Source organism: Charadrius vociferus, unplaced genomic scaffold (assembly GCF_000708025.1).
Source record: "Charadrius vociferus isolate BGI_N301 unplaced genomic scaffold, ASM70802v2 scaffold55, whole genome shotgun sequence".
NCBI classification, from domain to species: domain Eukaryota; kingdom Metazoa; phylum Chordata; class Aves; order Charadriiformes; family Charadriidae; genus Charadrius; species Charadrius vociferus.
In genome coordinates, this window is record NW_009648444.1 from 735,840 (window position 1) to 759,249 (window position 23,410).

Sequence of the window (23,410 nt, forward strand, 5' to 3'; positions counted from 1 at the left end):
GAGACAGAGAGGTAGGAGTAGGGCATTCCTAAAATCCATCTTGCTGCTTTTGCTATCACAAGAATTTAGTTTCCATTTGCTGGTCAATTACAGCAGCCAGCAGGAACCACAAAAGGCCCCAGTTTTAAACAAGAGGGAAAGCAGAAAGATACTGAAAGAGGGACTTTTGGCCTCCATTTTCCAGTATATATTCCAGGTGGAAAAAGGAGAATACTCAAAGTGAAAATGTTGATGCCCTAGTGAACACCAGCCAACTTGAGGGAGAACGGGGAAAAGTGTAAGGAAAAATCCAGTGTGACAACTGACAATGTAGGGAGAAACCAGCTTTGTGTTCATAATATGCAAATGGTGTGCTGCATATTTAAATCAGCAGGCCAGCAAAACCATGGATTTTTCCCGTTTTGCTGTCGGCAACCCCTATTATGCATATGCCTATCCAGCCATACTGACAGAATCTGCAGTGATATAGGGTAACATTTTCCTGAGTACCTCACTGAAAACATGTCCACCGTGGAGCACCTGTACCACTGCAAGGCATGAAGGCCAAATATTAAAGGTATGAAAAAGCACTTGGGTCTAACAGACCCCTCAGCCACACTTGGCCCCAGCACCGGGGAGGAGAGGGGAACAAGACTGCTGCACGGGACAGTTTTCAACACATCTGCTGATGCTTTCTGGAGAGCCTGAGTACAGGGGGTTATCCGAGCCTCCCTGCCCAGCAGCTAAGGAGGACAACAGGCTTAGAGGAGGATAGGAAAGACCTGATCTAGCTCAGTCTCTTGAGCACAGCTCAGACACCTGAGCTCACCCACTGTGACCTTGGACAAATCATTTAATCTCTTTGCTTTTGGCTTCTCTATCTGCAGAAAAAGGCCACTAATAAACACTCAGAGAGGATTTCTAAGGATTAAGTAGTTATCATTTGCTAAAAGCTTGGAAGATGGAGAGTACTGAGTGGCAGTATTATCCTTACAACAGTCACTTTTCTCCATTTTCCATCAGTAGTATTAGATTTACAGTTACAGGCCATTTGCACTATACTTTATACTCCTTATTGTGTTATGAACTGACAAAATAAAAGGGAGAATAAGGAAGAGAGTTTAACTGCATCTCTGGGAAATGAGTGTTTTATTTCTGACAAGCTCAGGAAAACTCACCGGACAGAATTTTTGAGCAAACGAACAGCTCTGCCATCATAGTCACACGATGCAATATGGGAAATCTCTTTCCCATGGTCGTGTTGGATCCAGTAGAGCCTTGTGTCAACCAAATCTAGTGAGATGGCCTTTATTTTTTCTGTGGTTCTTAAAACATTTCTCACATCACTTCCACTAAGGGACACCCGGTGTATGCTGGAAACTGTACCATCTGAAGACCAAAATAACAGCCTGCAGACAAGAGAGGCATGTTTTGAAAAAAAACCCAAAACCAAACAAAACACCCAAACCTCACGTTTGCAAGATCACATCACTGCTACACACTCCTTGTTTAGTTGCTCCTGTATACAGAATTTTTCAGTCTTACCGCAGTGCTTTGAGAAGCAAAACTAGTAATAAAGCAAAGGACTTCCTTAATACGTACTCCCCTATTTCAAGAAAGCCCCATATGCATCTCATCTCCCCTTAACATAGCTCTATTAAGAATGGAAATGACAACAAAGCATTGTCTGTTTAACAGAAGCAATGTTACCACTAAAGTTTTGTTACAGTTGTTTTCATATTTTTATAAATATGTTTCTGTCAGAGACTGTATGGGTCTGTTCAGGAAGCAATGACATATAAGAAATTTCTCTCATGTAGGTCAAGCAGGAATCAGCCCAGCTTAACCACGAAGCACTATTGTCTGTGTCTCTGCTTTGTTCGGCCATGCAGTCAGAGAAGGAAACTGGAATAATCTCTCAACTCTATGGATAACTGCTGCAAACCTGGGGAAAGGCACATCTCTGAGGCAGCCACGCATTGCCCTCTGCCTCTGGGAAGGAATCTATCTCCAGAAACTCTAGTTGAACACATCACTTAAGTGCTTAACTTAAAAATACCATTTCTATTATTGTTCTTATTTTTTTCTACCTTCCTGCTGGTTATAGCAGCCAGACTATGCTGCTGTTAAATTAAGACACAGTCAAAATGCAGCTCCAATGCTCAAAACAGTTATGCACTAAAGCTACTTATATGTCAAGTTATTCATGGATCAGAACCCAGATTTGCCGATGTGACTAAGGTTAACAACAGTTCCTCTAAAATAGCAAGTTATCCCTCATTCGTGTATATTTTATTTTTTAATGTTTGGGTTTAGATTCTTTGTTTGTGTTCCTTATGCACAAAAATTCCAAGGAGCATCATCACTCACCTTGTCTTCATAAGATTGGAGTATTTATATTTACAAAACGATGCAGCATAAAGACAGCTTTACTATGTTTATGTTAATCATTTTTTTAAAGGCCCCAAAATGGATCAGATCTCACTGGCAAGGGATCATTCTAAACAAGCAGGAATAATCAGTCCTTGCCTCATGGCTTTTCCTCACTGTTAGAGAGTCCACAGTTATCATAGGTTATTAATGTATAGGTGAAAACATTTCCAGAAGGACAGCCCCATTTTATACAGCTATTTTTAAGCACTTTATTCATATCTGCTTGCATTTCTAGAGCACCTTTTACAGACAAGGAAACTAAGAAATAAAGATGGTTATAGTGCCTATGCCCAACTTTTGAAAATCAGGGTAGGAACGGCATGTGATATGAACAAATAGGAAGACAGCACGAAGATTAGAAACCGGCTTGAGTAATCGCCAGCCTTTACTGTATTTGCTCTCTATTTTTCTTTGGTCTTAATCCTTATTTTTTGGCATTTCTAAACACCATTAACAATTAAATCAATCTCACAGCAATAGTTATATTAGTACCACTAAAATAATCCTATCACTGCTAATAACCTGACACCTCTTCTGAGAAAAACCTCTATTATTAGGGTATCACATTGACCTTAATTACTTAGGAGTTGCACACTTTTGAAGGAAGATGTTCACATCAGATTTCGTTGATGTTTATGCCTGTGCACGTAAACATACTGAGGTTTTAATTCACTTCACATTAAAGATAAAGACCTCAGAGTTTTCATACAAGAAAATTTCCATAGGGTATAAAAATTATGTTCTACTTCTTGAACTCTACTTTCTTTACAGTTTATTACTGGCTTACTGGCCTCCCTATCAGCATGAGTACAGCTTTTACGCATGGTGAATGACACCTAGGTGAATACGCGTGCTTGAGTCTCCCCAAACTTTCGCGTAAGTTCAGCAAATATGTCCCTATAATGCCATTTGTAACATGTGTTTTGATGGCATTTGACAGTTTGAGGACTTGTGAGTATTTCCAGGATTGGTAAATACTATATTCAAAAGCAAATCAGAAAAAAAATAAAATATATGGGCTGATATTCAGGCCTTTCAATCCTACCCAAATGACAAGACTCCAAAGAATACTAGTAATGCTATTAACATCAGAAGATTGGCTTATGTATAAACATACTAGGAAAGGACACATAAGCCTTAATATTAAAATACTTTCACACGCTGCTGAGCAACTTTACTGCAAATCAAAAGTGGCAAAAAACCCCTGCTTTTGCTGTACGAAACAGAAGCATCTCAAAGTCTCATCAAGCTTTTATTTTTGCAACTTTGATGGAAGAGGTTTATGTGCAAAGAGAAATCAGCATGGAGACACCACTGTGACAATTCATGTTGATAACTCTTGAGGAGGCCAAATCTCTTGTGCAGGCATGGTTCTCAGGGTAAACGGCTTGAAGCTGAAAGAAGTATCTTTATGAAGACCAAATCACTAGTGACACAAAGTAGCAATAGTAGATTCAGAACCAATAATCAGAGCAACTGTCAGAGACAAGGGAAACAGGAGCAAAACTGTTAAGTTTAGACCTTTTTTCAGAAAACATACCAATTTATATTCTAAGTGTGCCAGGTTTGGAGCACAAGGGACTCCCAGCATCTGCAGGCACCATTCCCCTTGCTGTTCCAATGCTGCTTTCTGAAATTTTGCTGTCTTTGAGACAGGATCAGCAATGCCTCTTCTTCCCTCAGCTCTCCTCACTAGCAGAATTTTCCCTCATGACAAAGAGGTATAGATTTTGCATTAGACTTCAGTGGGCTTTTCTCAAGCACTTCTCTATTTATCTCTTATGTGCCTACTAATCCTTTATCCTCTTTTGTCAAAGTTCAAGGAGGTATTGGACTATAGATAATACACTGTGCACAGACTAGCCCAGCAGCCTATAGACCATAATCATAGTACTTTGCGTATTTTGAGTCCATTTCAATGAAATCACTAACCTAGTTAAAATTACCTTTGCTCAGCGTCAATGGTAATCTGTGTGGGACGACCAACATCTCTTAGAAGAACTCGTCGTTTCTTCCCATTCATGTCTGTTGCTTCTATGGTTGCTTTCTGTCTATTGGCCCAGAGAATGTCTTGATTTATCCAGTCAATAGCAAATCCTGAAATGCCTTTGTCTATGTAACACAGTCTCTGTAAACAAACAAACAAACAAAAAAAAGTTGACAACAAGAAGCATCCTAATGATTACCCTAAAATTGACTTTCAATATAGGCGATAGAGTGCCACACTGAAGTTTCCCATTTCATTCATTTGCGTACTTCATTTTCTCTCAGACCTGTTGATATTTCTCTTTCTTATTCTTTAATCACTTTCATTTGGTCTTTGTACTTACACATATCTTTTCTGAATTGAGTGACCCCCTGTGAAAGGGGAAACTCTTCTCCACGAGAGATACAGTGGACTAGTCTTTTTGCTACAACTTCTTGCATTTGGCACACTATGAAGCACTCAGACCTGTACTGTTACAGATGGAAGACTTCCTAACCCGCTGTTGCTGGACCCTGATCCTTAACAATCAGCGTAAAATACATCAGTGAAGACTCCACATGGCTACAGGAACACTGGAAATCTCTCTCAAACAAAAGAAGGCTCTCACAGCATTGAAGTTCAGGCACAACAGCCTGTCTGCCCTTCTTAATCAGCCAGACGCAATGAACTGCACAGCTTTTTTCTGAACAAAGGATGAAGTGCTAAAAGAAGCATTTATGCAACCATAGAAACCAATAAAAGGTTTGAGAAAAAATGAGTAGGAATTCAGGCACATTCTTCTCATACCATTTGTGCCAGTTTGAGTTACAGTAATCTGGAAGACAAACTACCATAATGCCAGGGATTAATTTACAACTGATAAAAACATTATTGTCTTCAAAGCTTTAGTTTGTTTGAATTTCCTCTCCTTCATTTTTAACTCCCCTTCACTTTTCACAGAAAATACTAAATCTACTGTGAATGCCAGTATAACAGCCTAGACTCAGGATGATAACTATTATGATAGCAAAATCTATTTAATAACTCTGAAGTGCTATCAATGAACAGGAACGGCACAATTGTACCTACAGAGCAGGTGGTTTCCCTAGAGGGTTTTATGCCCATTAACTTGGAGAATTCCAGAGAACTGAGTACTTTACCTCTCGTTTTGTGCCATTCAGGTGAATTCTCTGAAGTAGTCGTCTTTCAGAGTCTACCCAATACACTTTCTCTTCTGTATAATGAAAATCCATAAGTGTTGACTGCCCAGTATCAGCCACCAATCTTTCATGATTGGTCCCTTCAATGTCCATTCTAAAGATGGCATTCCCATGGCTAAAAAGGAGGAATGGTGTAGGGTCTGGTGTGGAAAAAAACACAAAGAGACCAATTAATAGATAAGCATTGCACTTTTGCTGCATTAAGTTCTCATCAGTGTTATATTAGTCAAAGAGAAAGTTCAGGATCTAACCATCTCTCTTGTACTTTAATGATAAATTTCCAGGCATATCACAGAGAACCTATAAGCTATAAACGTAACAGTCCTTTCATGTTTAATGCTGAAAATTAGGTAAAGAAATCTGAGTCATGAAACTGCTACTGCAGTGGTTGTTACCACTAATCCCAAATCCTAAAGCCTAATCAGAGTTTAGAAGAACCATTGCATGCATGCCAACAGAGGTTGGAAGAATTATGCCATGGATGAGTCTCCAAGGTGAAGACCGTTTCCAATTATGGCATTATAGCAAGAATTTATCAGAGAGGCAGTCTGGAGTCTCACTTTAACTATCCAAACAGGGAAATTGAAGATCCCAAGACAGGGCAAAGGAAGAAGCTAGAGACTGTGGAGGTTTCTTGTGATGCTGAGGGCTGAAAGAAACCAAAAGACCTGTAAAACTCCTCCAGCTCAACAACAACAACAACTCCTTCCAGAACAAAAACTGTATTCATACTGAGTGAAGTGTAAGAGCATATCAGTGATTTAACATAAAATATGTTCAAATGAAAGACATTCCAATTGTGCCCCAAACTCTAGAAATCCAATTAAGGTTGAAAGTGATAAGCAACTAGGATGGTCCAAATAGCCTTCATGCAACCTTAAAACCATGATACTGTGGTAAGTATGGAAGTACAATTAATAGGACATAATGGTTGGGACTGCAGATTACACTAACCCAGTTTTATCAAGTCCTCTTTGCTATTTTTAGGGTATCACCATAAGGCAGGGTTAAGATTGCCTAAGGAACCTTAACTGCATTTCCAAACCACAATGGTTTTCATTTAGGCAATTTGAATATTATGGATGTCTATCAAGAGTGTAGCAGAGGAAAGGAGTTTTTACATAATCAGTCTCATTTTAGACTTAATTTTAATTTTTTTTTTTCTTATTAAACAAAATAATAGAAATTTATACAGCTTAGTCTTTAATTTACCACTAAAACAACATTCAAAGAAGAACGTTCATTATGGTGGTAATGGTGGGGGTGTCTAACATGGTTGTCTGAAAAACAGATCATGGCATACAAGTAATGCTCTAACCAAGTGACTTTGAAATGCAATTATTGATATAGGTCCGACAGAATGACAGATTTCAAGCCTGTCTCATGACTTGATGAACTGATCTTCCTGCAATGCAGAGCAACTGTCCATTTATCAGGGATGGATATCATCAAAGATGCACTATCAGCAGTTTTCTTGCACATAAACTTTTGAAAATGAAGCTGGTTTTATTGAACAGTTTTGCAACCTTTTAACTAAATATCTTTACTATTAGCATGGAACCTGAGGCTTTAAACTCAACGGACAACACTTCTACAAATTTTAGCCAGATGGTCCACCTTCTTCATGGTTGCAAGCTTGTTTTGAGTCAACCCCTTTCACAGCAGAGGAATGAGCCCAATTTTGATTTCTCTAAGTGAAGAGCAAGCTAGGCAGAACGTTCTGGCAAGGACCAAAGATTTAATGTTCTTCTGTTCACAAGGGAGATTATCAGTACGCTGTTTGCATCCTAACAGACTGGTTTGTATCTCAAGTTTTTAAGCTATCACCCTGTTATAACAGCTGCTTCTGAGATTTTAGTGACTCCCTTTTTCTGCTGCTATTTGCACTGAGCAACCACATGTGAGAATATTTAAACTATGAAGACTTGCTTTACGTAAATGGTAAATGAACGGTGAAGTGTAGCAAGGTTGATTTATCTCAGGAATTTGACAGCTGTACTGCCTGCATTTTTGCCAACTACTTGGCCAAGAGCATTTAAATACTTTGTTTTTGTCCTTTCTACTCTCTGAGTTTCCTATCAGGTGCCCATGAATGAGAGCTTTAAATGGAACAGGGGCCGAAAAATATCTAACTTTGATTGCAGGGGCACCAGCCAGATTTGGAACTTAATTTTATCAGGGTTTTAATGAACCAGTAAAAAAAACCTGCATCAAAGAGTTTCCTGTCTTTAAAACATGAGGGTATTTCACTTGGTATACCCCCTACAGAAGGGTTTATACCTAGCATAAGGGCTCCTTATCCATCACAGCAGCTCTTGAGCCATCACTTATTTTCTACTGGTGCTATAAATGTTAGTAATAATGTTAAAAAAGTTGAAGTCCTTCAATATTAAGGTAGTATTGTGCTTTGAGAGATACCTGCGCACATATATCACAGTGTGGTAACATATTTATTTTCTCTTCTCTTCAGTTCAGAAGTGAAGAGTTTACAAAACAATTGATTAAAAAAAAATTAAAAATTCCATTTAAGGGGCAAGAGATGTTTAGGTTTAGGCAGGAGTACAAAAAATCCAGCTTGGGTATTTGTGAGTCACGTGTTGCTGTCAGTAATGATGATTCTAGTTGACTGAAGTAATCATGTCAGTACCAATTTGAGAGCTGCACAGAATACTTTTGGTTATGTTCATGGTCCCAAAGGCTACATGCACAGGGACTCCAGTACATCTCCTACTTCTTGGGTCGGAAACATGCCCTGTCACATCCCATCTCTGCATTAACAAGTTTCCCAGGCAAACATTAGTCAGAAAAAGAAAACCTGAGCTCCTGGATCAGAAGGGAGCTGCAGCATATCCCAGACAGGAACCAAAACCAGACATTCAGGAAACCAAGGTGGAGAGGTGAGAGGTGAACTTCAGAGCACTCCCACCTCGTACTCTAGATGAAATATAGGGTTAACCCAATCAATAAAATCCAAATAGATTTTTTTCCCTAGGTAACATCAGTTGAGGACAAATGAAGGTTATTCAAAGGCCAAAAGTGCGAATATTTTCCTCTTAGAAGGGCCAAAAACTTTTAAAATTGAATTGCACCTTACACATTCAAAGATCAATTTATACACTCAGGACAGAGCAAGGGAGAGAAAGAACTCACAGTAGCACTCATATTTATTAAGAAACTGCCGATGGACCAAACCAAAAATAAGAACCTCCTGCTTATGATTTCACAGCACTGTCCTTGAAACCTAAATAGACTGGAAAGACATTAACGCCAACACACCAAAAGAGGCAAAGTTAGCAAAATCTTGTGCACTGCTGTGTTTTCCTGGAAATAGTAAGGACGGGATAAGAGAGTTTGCAGTTCCAAGCACACAGAGGCAGTATGTCTACTAAACAGGAAGTCATTGGTTAGTTTTATTTGTTTGTTTTTATGTTCTTTCATCTTCCCACCACCATACTTTCCATTACCCACACAGTACAAGAGGCAGTTTTTCCATCTGGGAACCAGAGCACCCCAGTCGCTGTCCAGTAGGGACCAGACAGGCATGGTTCACTTTGAAAAATAATTCTAACTAAATCTCTAAAGCTCTTTTTTAGTCATCAAAAAAGAAAATGACCTTACCGTTCACATAGCAAGACCATTGGTCAATATCCAAAGTGTAGCCGGGCAAACAGGAGCAGATGTAGGACCCTGGAACATTGATACAGGTTTGGCCACAAGTTCCCAAACCACCTTCAAGGCATTCATCAATATCTGAAATGGGTTTTTGAACAGATCAGGAAAATTCAGATAGCAAAAGCAGCAAAGAGAAAGAATACCCTTGACATAGTTATCCGATGATAAATTGGTCACACAATTTAATATCCCATCAATAAAAAAAGGAGAGGAGGATGGCTGTATTGCTTCATGCATTGGTTTCAGAATTATTGTTTTGTCCATTGTCACATGCACAGTGATTTACTTTATTTTTTTTCAGAAGACAGTCTAGGGAAATTACCATTCTCCCTAGCGTCTGGGCACTCTGGTCTCTGCCCAAACACAGAGAACAGACTTGTCTTGTACTCCATTTCTGTGATTTGCATTGTCATTTGCTATGCAAATGCTGCCTGCAGCTGCTTCCACAGTAATAACTTTGCCAACAAATTAACAAACTTTGCAAAACAGCAAAGCAGCAGACTACCACAGCACTGAGTTCCACATTGAGCTCATTTGGGTTTGAGTCAACTCTCAAAAATACATACAAAACACTAAAATACCCACTATATTCTGACACCAACAAGCAAATCGCAAACCAATTCAGCAAGCAAACTAATTAGAACTTGGCTTTTAACTGGTAGATTAGGCTACAGCCTTTAAGAATTAAAAGACATTTGATGGATTTATGGTGCCTGAGGCAGTAACTATTAAGTCCTATATTAAGGACTTTATTTTTTCAATAAAGGTCACCGCTGAGGACCATATTTTACACTAAGGGGGAAAGAAATTAACCCCTTTGTCAGTACCGTGGATGATGTCCCATGGATGTCCTCAAAAATTCAGATAAACTTCAGTTCCTACTGAAAACAAATGCATCTGATAGTAACTTCCCAAGGTGTTTGACATCTGGCAGTACCAGATCCTGGTATATTTCTGGCATAACCACTGTGAGGGTTGTTCTAAGGAGCAGCTTTTTCCCTGCCCAAGATCTATTTGATGTCAGTGGCTTTTGTTCTGGGATTTATCATCTGACTTTACACACGCAGGGAAAAAAGGAATCAACACAAATTATTTTGAAGAGACACATTTGATGAAATCACTAAAGGAGATAGATTCATAACCAAAACTACATATATGTATTGAGTTATTCCAAGTATAGCTGACAACTATTTTTTTTTTCTGTATTCCTGATCAAGAATTTACGGCAATGGAAGAAGAGCTTCTCATTGGATAACTTATCTTAGACGATCATTTGAATCAAGTGCAAATTATCAACAGTGCTTCAGGAGGCCTGTGTGTGTTAGATGAGGATTCCCCTGGTTCAAAGGTCAGAAATGGCAGCTTATGATAACTACAAGGAACTGCAATTTAACCAACTCACACCAGCACTTTGAAAGAAACTTTCCCTGTAAGCAACCTGGGGAGAGCGAAGCAACCAGATCTCTGATATTCCACGGGTCTGGGAAACTGTCTACAACTGCTTTGAACAACTACATGCAGCAGAAGTGTTTAGGAGTTTCTTCTGTGTCAGGTAGCAAAGTTGTTCAAAAAGAACGTCAATGCTTTACAGCCACCTAACATGTCTGTACAGACTAGGGAATGTTTCCATATTGTTTTCAGAGTTTTCCCACAATGTTGTTCCACACAGCAGATGAATTAGGAGTTTCAATGTATGAAACATAATCAGAGCACATGCAACTGATTTCTGTTGAACAGATTACGAAGGTAAGCAGAAGCATTTTCAGCAACTTAATTCCATGAAGGACTCTAATTCTAACCCACAATCTTCTTCAATCAGCTTTCAGGAGCATATTTTCCCACAGGTACTAGGGATGTACGTGCCATTTGCCACAGCATTAAAGGAGTGACTCCTCCAAATCCCCTCTAGAAAGGTTTGACTGGCTTAGAAGTTTGTTGGTGGGCTACAGAAACCGTGAGCTCCAGGCTGCCAGTTTGAAACTAGCTACTCCTGGATAATATTGCCTGCATGTCATTAAAAATAAAGGGCTCTTCGATAACCTACACGGGAGGGCTTTGGTGACCTCAGCTCATTGTCACAGCTGCTCTCAGTGTTAGCAGAGATGCGAAGGAGTCGACAGGCATGAACACTGTCTGTATCTCTCCCCAAGGCACTGGTTTTCAACTGGGGTAACTGGCTGCCTAAACCAGACAGTTACTCTGATCTAGTCACCAATATGAAAGCAGGTGCAAGACTGTTGATAACAGCTGTAATGTAGTTCATGTTAGTCAATACACTTTTATGACAATAGTGGCTTGTTAAATAAACCTGGTGTTATTTCTCTGAGGAAATCACAGGCCTGGGTAATAAAGGCAACTGTGTAGACTTAAGACTGCTAAAGACAGAGGTCATGTGACTAAGCAATGTGAAACACTGGTGAAAGAACTGTTATTCAATCACAAGAAAGAGCACATTAAATAAGAATAAGAAAGATAGGCCTGACCTACAGATTGTATCTGCAAGACTGCTTACTCTGAAAAGGATTTGTGTTCATATTGAATGGAAAGCTGATCTCTTAGCATGTCAGAAAGAAATTTCAAATCACAATACATACCAAGACAGGAGAAATGAATCACAGTGGGGAAATAATTTTACTTCTGTATATGGCACTGGTCTGACTACATTGGCATGCTGTTTGTATTTCTCAGATATAGGTTGTTAAAGGACCCTGAAAAATTAGAAAGTGTATACAACAAGGATAAAAAGCCTGATTTGAGGGTAAGTAAAGTGCCTTTCCATGAGGCACTTAAAGAGCTCAGTCTGCTCAGATTATCAGAAAGAAGCTTGGGGGAAGGATTGATCACAGTATATAAATACCTTCACAAAGAAAAAGTACCAGATTTTCTAAAGGAGACTATAATCTTTTGCAGAAAAGATTTAACAAGGACTGATGGCTGGGAACTGAGCCAGGGAAATAAAATTAAATTCACATTTTAACAGGAAGTGTGATTCACTAAGGGAACTAGCTACCAAGAAAAACTGTGGAGGTTTGAAAGATATCAGTAGATATTATCAGGTCAAGATCAGACTGGGAAGACATGCTTTAATTTAGCACAGGTGACTGAGCTACGTACCACGGTAACTGGACAATGACCTGTTATTTACAGGATGGATTTTCTAGCTTTATATGAGTGTACAAAACTGACTCTCCAAGAAAGAGCACGCTGATTGATCAGGCTACAAGAATTTACACTGCCTCCCCAGTAATTGTACTTGAAGAGAGGATTTCAGGGTTATCAATCTGCCCATTTTCATCTCCACCAAAGTTCACATAATAAAAGCGTAATCCCACACATACTGAAAAGCAAGCAATTGCCTCAGCTGAAGAAAGGCTATAGTGGAGGAATAACGGCCCCATAAAAGACGAGGGGCACAGCGGCGACAGGCGGCTGGGCCACTGGAGAGTGCCCCTTCCAGCGGCAAACAGGAAGCACCAACAGACACAGCGCTATTGTAAAACACACCACAGCGTTGAGAACGTTCAGCTTTTTCGGCACTAACAATGGAAGAGGGTCCTACGCCTAACATGCTCTCTTGTTTGCTTAAAGTACCAAAAAAAACCCCAAACCCAAAAGAAGAAAACAAAAATTAAAAAGCTGTTTCTTAAGGTTTAGGAAAACTCGATCATAAAACCATCCATCAGGTGTAAGTAGCGGTGCCTTCACCTGCACTCTTAGCGCCAAAGCAAAGCGCAGGGCCGCATCCTGCTGTAGCTGTTTTACGTCTCCTGGCAACCGCTTCCCCCAGTGGGAACTTTACACTGTGAAAGAAATCAGCTTAGTGAACACAAAAGCTGTCTGCAGTGGCCTGACAGCCAGCCCTGAAAGGAAGAATGAGGTTCTGGTCAGTTCTCAAAGGCTTCTTTATGCAAAAAATGCCTTGAGAATCAGCAAAAACGATGAATCATGTCATCATGATGTTGGCAGCTCTCAATGACTTTGCATACAAATATGCTACTTTATTGAGAGTCCTGAGAAACGCTCTGATTGCAGAAGGTGGAGCATTAGTATGCCTGACAGGGATACAGAGAAACCACAGTGAGCCAAAACTTGCATTTTGTTAGGGTCCCAAATACATACATTATATACGTAAAATATATATGTGCAGATACACACACTCAAATAACCTCAGTCAAACTCGGTTCCTGTGGAGTTGGACTGGAGATTAATCCAATCTGCTATATCTAGCCACCACTATAATCTTTTCAACAAGATTGAACAAGAAAGTTCATCTGTGTTACGAAGAAAAGAGCCCGTGCCTTTTATCTATTTTGTTAAAAGCATACAGCTCAAAAAACTGAAGATAGCCAGAAACAGAAAAAGGTGCTCCATCAGCAGGTCACAATAAAACAGACGAGACACAGCTCAGAATCTTCCTTCTCTAATTTTAAATGAGGCTTAAAGTACAACCTGATCACTCACAATTTTTGAGAAGATAGAGGCTGTGAAGTGCTCAAATACTATGGTAAGAAACACAATCTGAATACAATAAGGTAGTTATCAACTCCTGGATCTCAAAGGGCTACATTTTCTTTACTTTCTGGACTCAGATCTCAAAGGTTTGGGCACTAGAATGAATAAAAATATATTTTGGTTTTGTCTGTGAAATAAATTCTATGTGTAAATTAGTAACTACAAAATGGACCTCCACTTCCCAGATCATGCAACTTTCAATACAGTGCTATTGGCTTGCTTTTCAAAGCTGAAGTTCCTGAGGCTATCATCTGGCCCTCTTTGAAAGGCATCAGCAAATACCGTCATGCAGGTCCCTTTAAAATCAGGTTTCAAATTAGATACTAGAAAGTAGTCAGTTTTGTTTAAAACAGATCACAAAATTAATATCTGCTATTCTCCACTGTGCAAAACGATGAGCCTTGCAGTATTAATCGTTGGTCCTGGAGTCTGCCCCTTAGGCCTCTTCAGGATTAAGCTCCATGTGACGTGTGACGGCATTTCTGTCATTTCTTGTAACATATTTGCCTCCTTCCTATTTTGATCTAAGTTTTTACAGCTAAAGATAGTATTTGTTCACATTCAGCTGGATCCAATTTCCAGAAAATTCAATGGGAATCTTCTCATGAATTGGTCTGTGGGTTCAGACCCATGCTCAAGAATTCCTCCATTTGGTAACAATATTTTCAAGCCTCTTTCCCCAAGGCAGTATAATATGAAGTGAGCTAGCTGGAAGACAGCTACCGAAAATAAGCAAACAAGCATGCCTCGACTGCAGCTCTTCGGAAATACAGAGGGATACAGTGGGGTCTCAACAAGTTTATCCCTGTCATGACAGGGGTAGACAACACAGTTCTCCATGTCATTGGCTCTCACTGCTCCTTACCCGATGTTTGCAAAGAAAGGATGGCTGTGAATTAGTAAAGTTTTGGCATTTAATATTGCTCTTTCTTATGAGATAAGAAGTTTTAATAGTGTGTCTTCAAAAGGCTGTACAGAAGCCAGGATTTAGCTGAGCAAGGTGAATTTAAAGCTGTAATGCGAAGAGGAATAACTTAATATTCCACATCACCAGTGCGCCATGGCAGAAGAATGGTGAACAGTAAGAAAGAGTGGAGGAAAGCTTCAGACACAGAAAGAAGCATCTGACCAAAAAAGCTGACCCAGATAGCTGCAGTTGTCACCTTCAATTGCAGGCTGTAGCTCTGTAGGAATGCGCAGCATGTTAGCCCTGAAGAAGTGACAAGGTCTGTGATCAGTTAGTATCAGAAGTTAGTAGAGACATACAGAATTTAAGAACCTATGATTAGGTAAATCTTCAATAATGTGGGCTGTGTTTTGTCTTCTTCAAAAAATTTTTACAATATTGTTGTTGGTTTTTTTAAATAACTATCTTCCTTCACTTTTAAAACTTACAAAGTGAGTCTTCAAAGTCAGCCCTGAAGCACAAAGTATACCTCCAGTCTTGCAGCATCCAGAACATAACGCATTTACCTAGGGTAGTCCAAGACTAAGAAGCAGTAGTATCTAGTCTAAAATTGATAATGCAAGGTGCTGCTCTAGGGGCTTCTTCAGATGTGCCACGTAGGAAACTTTTTGGTCTCCAGTGGGGAAAGCATCTATACACCATGAAACAATGAAAAACAGCGTTGTTAAAGCAGTACTTCAGGAGGGCACAGGCAACTGATTCCAACAGGCACAGCCCCTGGTGTACCATGTACGCCAGCATGGTCAAATATGTTAGAAATCAAAGCTCTCCCAGGACCAACTTTGTGCATGTGTTTACCTTGTAGGAATAATAACTCCTGTGTAGCCCAGACCACTTTTCTTTAGAGACAGAAGGTTCTATGTTTTCACTGGGGTGTAAGAAAAATGAGTTATTTAAAGGTAACTGAGTCCCCAGTCCTGACATCAGCTTAAAACAAATTATCAAATCAAGATGGCAATGTCAAAAATTGCAGAAATGCTTGCAGTACTACCATAACTTGCAGATAAATTGATACATTCATTCACCAGGCTAGTCTTGTTCTGACCATGATTTGTTCTCCCATACTTTCTCTCCTATAAACCTTGCTGCTGTGGGACACAGGGCCCCTCTGAAGGAGTTCTCTCTTGGCATACCAAGTCAGGATTCAAATAATCTCTCTTAAAATAACTGTATAAAATTATGTGAGATATTTAGGGTTAGATTTCATTATACTTCCACAGGATGAGAAGGTCTTTGATCTTTGAATATCCCTGGAAATTAAAGGAACTAATTAAGAAGCGAGCTATTTAGCAATGTAAGAAGAGCATGACCCAGACTTTCATCTGTAGTGGCAGTATGGAAAACAAATCTAGAAAAGCCTACACACTTTCCAGTAAGTGTCGCTTGTAACAGTTCACTAACAGCGAGCAGACACCTTCTCAATGCGGGGTAGTCCTTGTGGCTGGCAGGATGCCACCACGGTCACAGACGATAAAGAATATTTGACAATTGGTATATTTATTACAGCTCACCAAGACTGGTCGCCAAGCCACAGTTCAGCTTGCGGTCATTGTTCACAGTTCAGTGGTATGAGTCATGTCTCCCACTCACCCCTTTTATCCCCACTGTTACCTTCAAAGCCTGCCTCCAGCTTCCTACCACTTGCTGCCGCTACACCCTCTATCTGACATAATTAACAAACTAGAATGTCATACGTCCGGTCTTCTGGTCAGAACACGACTTGGGTATCCAGCACACAGAGGAAAGAACAGGGGAAATCCATTCCACCAAAGAAAGCATCCTTCAGTCTTACATTTCATATCAAAATTTCACCTTTGCTTAATCCTCCATAATCCAGTGGTCTCTAATTAAAAAGATACTCTAGCACATCTTATTTTTAATTTAGTCTTTGTTACACCGAATTGCTCAGAGTATGTCATAGTAATGTTAGCTCTTATGCAAAAGACTTCTATTACTACTTCTTGCAGAGTTTGCTGACCTACTGGCCATTCTGTTTTGGTGTTTCACCTAGAGTCCCCCCGTTCATACAGCAGCTGAATGTATCTAATTTTCAACAGAAAAGACATAATGCAGGGCAGGTTATGTCTCCATTAATGGAAAAGCAATGTACATCGATATGTGAAATATGTCAACTGATATAAAAAATACATCTTTGCAGCCTTTTGAATGTCAATATTTAGAGTGTATTGTGACTCATTAAATAATAGCCAAGCAATTCCCTTCATGTCAGTAGGATTCTCCTATTACACGTGAGCTCTTAATTGGGCAATCCAGTAATGTAGGAGTCATAACTAATGTACATCCTAACCGGGTAGTGGAAGCTACAAACATATCAGCAAATAACGTGGACCTATAGGAGAAGCTGTGCAAAGTGCAACAGTTGCTGAGGTTATGACATACACACTGCATATATTTCAGGTTGAAGTTATGGAGAACCAGGTCTAGTTTGGTTCCACGGACTGAATGGCCATCAACAGTGGAGAGGATAGATGCTCTCCTACGGGGACACCCTCTGGTTTAGGTTGGGCTAAAGGGAATCCAGTTTGTGCACTTTGAGAGTGCTCCGCAATGTGAAGACAAGCATAGTAAGATGTGGCAGTATGGAGATTCATTTCAGAAGTACGCTTCTCATTTGAAATCAAGTATCAGTGTGGAAATACCCTAGGTGTGTTTGGCTCTCAGATAAGGTTCTGACTCAGTCTTCAGTCAGGTTTATCATTGGTACACAAAAAACTGCCTAGCTCCTCCCCTCTCAATACGAGAGCATTTAACATACATACTTCTATTTTGTGCTTACAAGATAGTATTTCTTGGCAGAATGCACAGAGGAGGCACCTGTTCTTAAATCACTGGAATCGTGTCAAAAACTGAGTCAGAGCCTCTGAAGCCCATGCAGTCTAAGGCAAAAGCATTAACTCCAAGTATTAGGACTGTTTGCTTGAATCCTTACAGAGTGTTTCCTCATCTCTCTGCAAAGCCCACAATTTCGTTGGCTCTGGCTTTCTAAAAAAATATTGGACTTCAAGGCAGCAGGGTAGGGAGAAGGGTTCTGTCAGTCTTTTTCTTTCACTTTGTAAAGAGTAGGAACCTGCATTTTACATGTTCCTAATCACTGGAGGTGATTATACTAATATTAATGTCATACATTTCACCCAGACTTTAGTAGCACAGTATCAAACACACCTGCAATTCATGCATTTTATGAGATGTAGTATTAAATATAAGCACACATATCTACATGCACCGATAAACATAAAGAGTATTTTTTAAAGTTGTCTAGCCCACATGTAAGTATATACTAATACATAATTATTAAAATACTCTTTCTATATGCACATAGAAATACAAAAATGCACCTATACATAAATTTTACATATAGAGAAGCAAGAATCTGTGCGTGCACATGTATTGAAAATATAGAGACACTAAAGCTATGGCAAGGAATTTTGGTAACTAGGGAACACTTCAGATTTCTTAATGATCATATAAAAGTTTATTCTGCTTTCTAATAGTTAAACTGACAGACAAGCGACTGATTTCTGAAAAACAAACTAAACAGAATGAGTTCTGTTCATTATGAGAAGTAAAAGATATCAAGAAGTTGATTTATCAATTCTGCCAGTACAACACACAAGCATTCTGTAAAAAAACTCTGAAAATTACGAAGCTCAATTAAGAGAATGCAAATGCAGTTTTCTTAATCTGTGAACGGTCAGCAACTTACCTATACAAGCAGAGTTTTCAGTCTTTAATCTGTATCCATTAGGACAGTTCCAGTGCTGCAGAGCGGAGAGGCTGACAAAACCAATTTTAAAAACCAATGGCAAAAAAGCAACAAGGAAGAGAAACATAATCTTGAGGGTTTTTTGAACTGTCACTAGAGAAAAACTAGCTTGTACTCAGTCATATCCAGGACAAGATGAGCATGTGTAATCCCAAAAGGTTTCTGCAATCTCCCACTTTACACTCAGACATCTTATCACAATACCAAGTTTTATCTTGCCTTGCTTTTCTTGTCACTTTAGCCCTTACTGTGTCTGACTACAACCTTGAAGAAATTCCTGGGAGATTTCTTCCCCACATGTCGGGTTTTTTTTCTCTCTCTCTCTCTTTCGTGTCTTTTTTTTTTTTTTTCTTTTTTCTTTTTTGGAAGCCAAGTATGAAATGCCTGACACTGTTGCCACAAATTTAACACAGCTTAAAAGCAATGCTCGCAAGGATCACTGTGAGTCTCCTTGCAACAAGCAAAGCTGCCGTTTAAATCTTAAAAGCAGCGATTTTGGAAAACTGTTCACCGCAGCGCTCAGTGGAGCACAGGGAGCCAGATCTCCAGGTACCGTCCTGCTCCAAAACGCAGTTGCTTTTTACATACAAACTTGGACGGACTCCTCTTTTCTTTTTAAAGCTCTGCTTGCCCCACCTCTTCTCCTTTTAGTACCACTTGAGTGAACCCTGTGTTTGCAAATAGTAATGTGGTCAGTTCCTTACTACAGGGAACGGAGCCAGAATGCAGATAGCCAGCCACCCATAATAAATACAGTCTATTTAGAAAAGCAGCCCCTCCTGCTCGAGAAGCACCTGCGGCATGCCAGCTAAGTTTTATTTCTCAGAGATTGTAGCCAGCTTTATACCATGCCTGCTCAATCATGATTAGATGCGTTCATTTTAATATTGTCATGTATTTTACCACCAGAAACAAACTTTGCCATCAAAACATGCCATGTAAAAAGGAGGGGAAAAAAATATCCCCCTGGTTTCTCCGATATATTTCAACTGGAAATACAAATTGGCTTAAGGTCAAGTTCAGATCTAGGATACGTGTTTGCAATTCTGATTTCAAAGAGCTTGCAACCATCTCTCTCAGGTCTGAATTTGGTCCTTCTGCACTTCCAGGGAAATACCTGCTGTCAGAGACAGAGGCAACATGTTCTGAGACCACATCTCTAACACACGTTGCAGGTATTTATATGCACACATCAGTGCTGTAAGAAGCTACTGTTGTGACACAGTGCTCTTTTACACCTGTTTTGCTGAGGTATATAAACTAGAGCAATTCCAGGCGCATCAAGCTCATAATTCTTCCAGTATTGACAAAAATCTCCCTTTTCCTAGTCCTTTGGCCCAGACAAGCAAAGCTCTAGAGCACGAGCATAAGTTGCTGAAGTTTGAACGTGCTGAGATTTAAGTAGGTATTTAAATGGTTGACTGCTCCAGGCTTTGCTGAGCTAACTACTGTAACGCATTCTGGTTCTACAGCTTTTTTCTTTCCTAATTTTTTTTTATTCATTTCTGCAGTGTTGTGCTAGAATAAATACTATCACAACAGCTGGATACAGCAGCAGCATCAGATGGTAATCTACAGCTGTACAAGTTCCGTCTCTAGGAATTCCCCCCCCCCCCGGCAAATTAGTCTGAATCAATAAGAGTCCAGACTTCCACTGCCAGAAAATAAGAAGCATGAAACCTGATTACAAATTGGGCCACTCTCCCTTAAAAGCAACTGTTTCTTGATGTTTCTGCCTGTGTTTAGGGACATCCTGCTTGCTCAATCTTCACTGCTACAGCTAATGCAACTAATTAAATTCGGACTGACAAATGGCAGCCACACTTCCATACACTCTGCTCAGAACCGAGTCTCTGTTCTGCATGCTACAAAATACAATAACAGTAATGTAAATTATGCAGCGCTAGACTCATGCCAAACAGCATTTGCTTCTCCAAATAGTTCCCTGGAATACAAAAGGGCAACCAATGTGAAAGTGCAGTATAACGCCATCCCATCTAGGATTACAGGATCTTGCCCAGGAACCGTGGTATGTTCCACGTGAACCTCTTTTACTAATTCTGCAGCCGTCAGTTCCTCCTCACACAGTTTTCTTCAGCGTTCAAGCTGTGAGCACACAACCTAAACAGCTCAAAAGGAATGTGTCACTTCTTTGTGAGCAACCACCAGCAGAGTGTTTGCTGGACCATGAGGGTGGCCATCCCGGCACAGCCCTGACCTCTTCCAGGGCAGACTCAGACAAACTCACTGAAGGAGTCAAAATGAATAATCTTGCCCTTTCCTATTAAAACTCAGAAGCAAATTCTGTCTTGCTCTCATTCTTTTAGTCTCTCATTTACACGTGCTGTCTTTTCTGAACATCTCCCTCCATCTTCCCCCCTGCTCCATTTCCTCTTTTTGCCTTTACTTAAAACACAGTCAAAGGCATGTCCTAGATTTTCTCTTTTTTTTGAAGAGTAAAAGTGAAGACAACTGTTTCACACACCAATACCACAATGGTCTTTTCTGGAAGCAGCCAGGTAAGGAGTGGTTAATAATGTCATTAATTTTACCATCTTAGAAGTACCGGAATGGTTTAAAAACAGGAAGAAAAATCTCTTAATAGTGGAATTTATTTTTTTTTCCCTCAAAACCCAAATACGGCTCAGACCAGAACTAACCCCCAGACACACAATATGATATGATATGATATGATCTAGGCCTAAGGATGTAAATAAGTTACTTGAAAGCGGATAGAACCAATCACCTCCCGTTAGACCAAACCAGAAAGCTCTCAATGAAGTATGAAATGCATCAGGCTGTACCACACCTACACTTTTCAAACATACCATTTTTCACCAAGTGGTTCAGCATACCGCTCACAGTAATTTCTTCACACATGAAGTTAGTTAACATTTAAGAAGTTGTTCAAACATGTTTCTACAAAGCACACTATTGTGCTCACCTACCGGTATTAAGTACAGCAATTTACTTTAGTCTAGCACTCACATGATAAATTAGACTGAAATAGCAGAGTACTCTCATTTGTAGGGCTCACCACAGAATCACTCCAAATGATCTTAAAATTATGTGTCCCAGTCCTTCAAATGCAAAGAACTGACTTAGTTTAATTTGACTTGATGACTCAAGAGACTGATGAACTAACAACAAATAAACATTTTCTTCCTTTCTTTTGGAATCTTGGCTAGCTTTGGGAGGCTTTCTTTGCCAAAGTTGGTAAAGACCAGTTAGCAATTCACATGGAGGGGGTCTTCTCCCCTACCTTGGCAAAAAAGCTGCTGTTCTGGCTGCTTCTAAACTGTGAAGGAAACAGAGCCCTCCCTCAGTTTCCCAGGGCTTTCAGTATCTGTATCATATTAATTAACACGTTGTTTAAATTATATATTAGTTTTTATTCTTGCTTACTACCTGTCAGCACTTTGACTTCTTTTCCTGTCGGCCTCTGGAAGTTTGACTCTGGCTTTAGGCCTATTCTAATCTGGTTAAAATTATATTTTATAGTTATCACAATCCCAGTAACTGCCAACACGGGTTAACGATTCAATGAAAGAGTTCACTGAAACAGCGTAGGAAATGCGTAGTGGCTATCTCTAGTACAAATAGCACAAAGCAGTGAGGAACACTCAGATCCCACAAAACAGCTCCCAGCCCCTTGCCGGTGGCCACCAGAGCAGTAGCTAGTTGACACAAGAAACTTTTACGATGATACTGGGGATGTCTGATGGCCTTCAGGAAAAACACATTATTTTTTTAAGCCACATGCCTGCGGAAGCCTGGTCTCAGGGTCAATATGGGGATGGCTGACTCTCATCACCACGCTTTCTCTGACATGGCAGTGCTTGATTCAGTACTGCTAACATCATTTCAGCAGGTTGAGCCTGCATCGTGTATGATTTGGACAAAAGGGACATTATGTGATATCAAATCACCTGTCAGACAGAGGAGGGGGAGGCACAGCGTGAGAGAGTGGAGTATTCCAGCGATAAACCTGCAATCTCCTCCTGAGGTATGACAGCCATTCTGGTTTTGTCCTCAAGCATGTCACTCATTGTTCTCGTCAACAATTTGGAGATGTTTTCTGGCTGGGAGGGTGTTGTAATTCAATTTATTAGTAAAATTAATTAAAGAGCGGGGCTTTATGAAAACCAAGTGCTATTGTAGGTAATCTCTTTCCAGTTGTCTCGATCTGTTTCACAGCAGCAGTTACGACAAACACCCACTGGATCTTTTTTGGCAGTTTGAGTTCCATGTCTTTGCTGCTAGGGTTACAACTTTTCCTACTGCAATCTGATCTTAAGGAAAAGAAAAAGACAAAAAAAACGACCCATGTTAAAACCATACTGTTAATTATAACCAATATTGTCTTGTTAAAGCAGTTTTACGCTTCACATTTTGATAGGCACCTTTCACCAGTTGCTGTACAGTGAATACTTACTTCATCAGCTAGACCACACTGGAATCCACAGAAGAATCCAGAAAGAAAGTTAAATATGTTTTCTCTCGTATCCAGACAGTCAGAACAAGAGCGAAACATTCTGGGGAAGCCACATAGCACATTACTGACTTATGACATTTATCAATGTTAGACGACTACATTAGGCCTCTATGTTAGCAGACATAAAGGAGTAGTTAAAATAGCATGTTGAAACAGTCATTTGGCTCTCTGAAGTGGAGATAAAACTGAAGATAAAGCAACTCATTTGTTACCATGAACAAGATCTATGCAGCTTGCTATGTGAAAATATTTAAGAAAAGATCTTAGTAACAGGTATGGCATTACTTCACTATCAGCGTCAAAAAATGTATCCTCCCCATAGTTTTTTGCTGTGTTTCCATCCCAGGGATAGCTCTGTTTCATCCACAGCAAAATTGTTTCT

At 39.8% G+C, this 23,410-nt stretch overlaps 1 protein-coding gene across 1 annotated transcript in view; it reads right to left on the reverse strand.

The window, feature by feature from the left end:
- Positions 1-18,669, reverse strand: part of EGF (epidermal growth factor) — a 61,548-nt gene extending 42,879 nt beyond the window's left edge. Inside the window, exons 1-5 of the mRNA XM_009885482.1 lie at positions 18,474-18,669; positions 9,217-9,348; positions 5,539-5,738; positions 4,359-4,540; positions 1,158-1,388 (exon numbers count right to left, since the gene is read on the reverse strand). Coding sequence (XP_009883784.1) covers positions 1,158-1,388; positions 4,359-4,540; positions 5,539-5,738; positions 9,217-9,348; positions 18,474-18,600 — 872 coding nt within the window. The 5' untranslated portion in view covers positions 18,601-18,669. The remainder of the gene's footprint in view (positions 1-1,157; positions 1,389-4,358; positions 4,541-5,538; positions 5,739-9,216; positions 9,349-18,473) is intronic.
- Between the last annotated feature and the right edge of the window lie 4,741 nt (positions 18,670-23,410).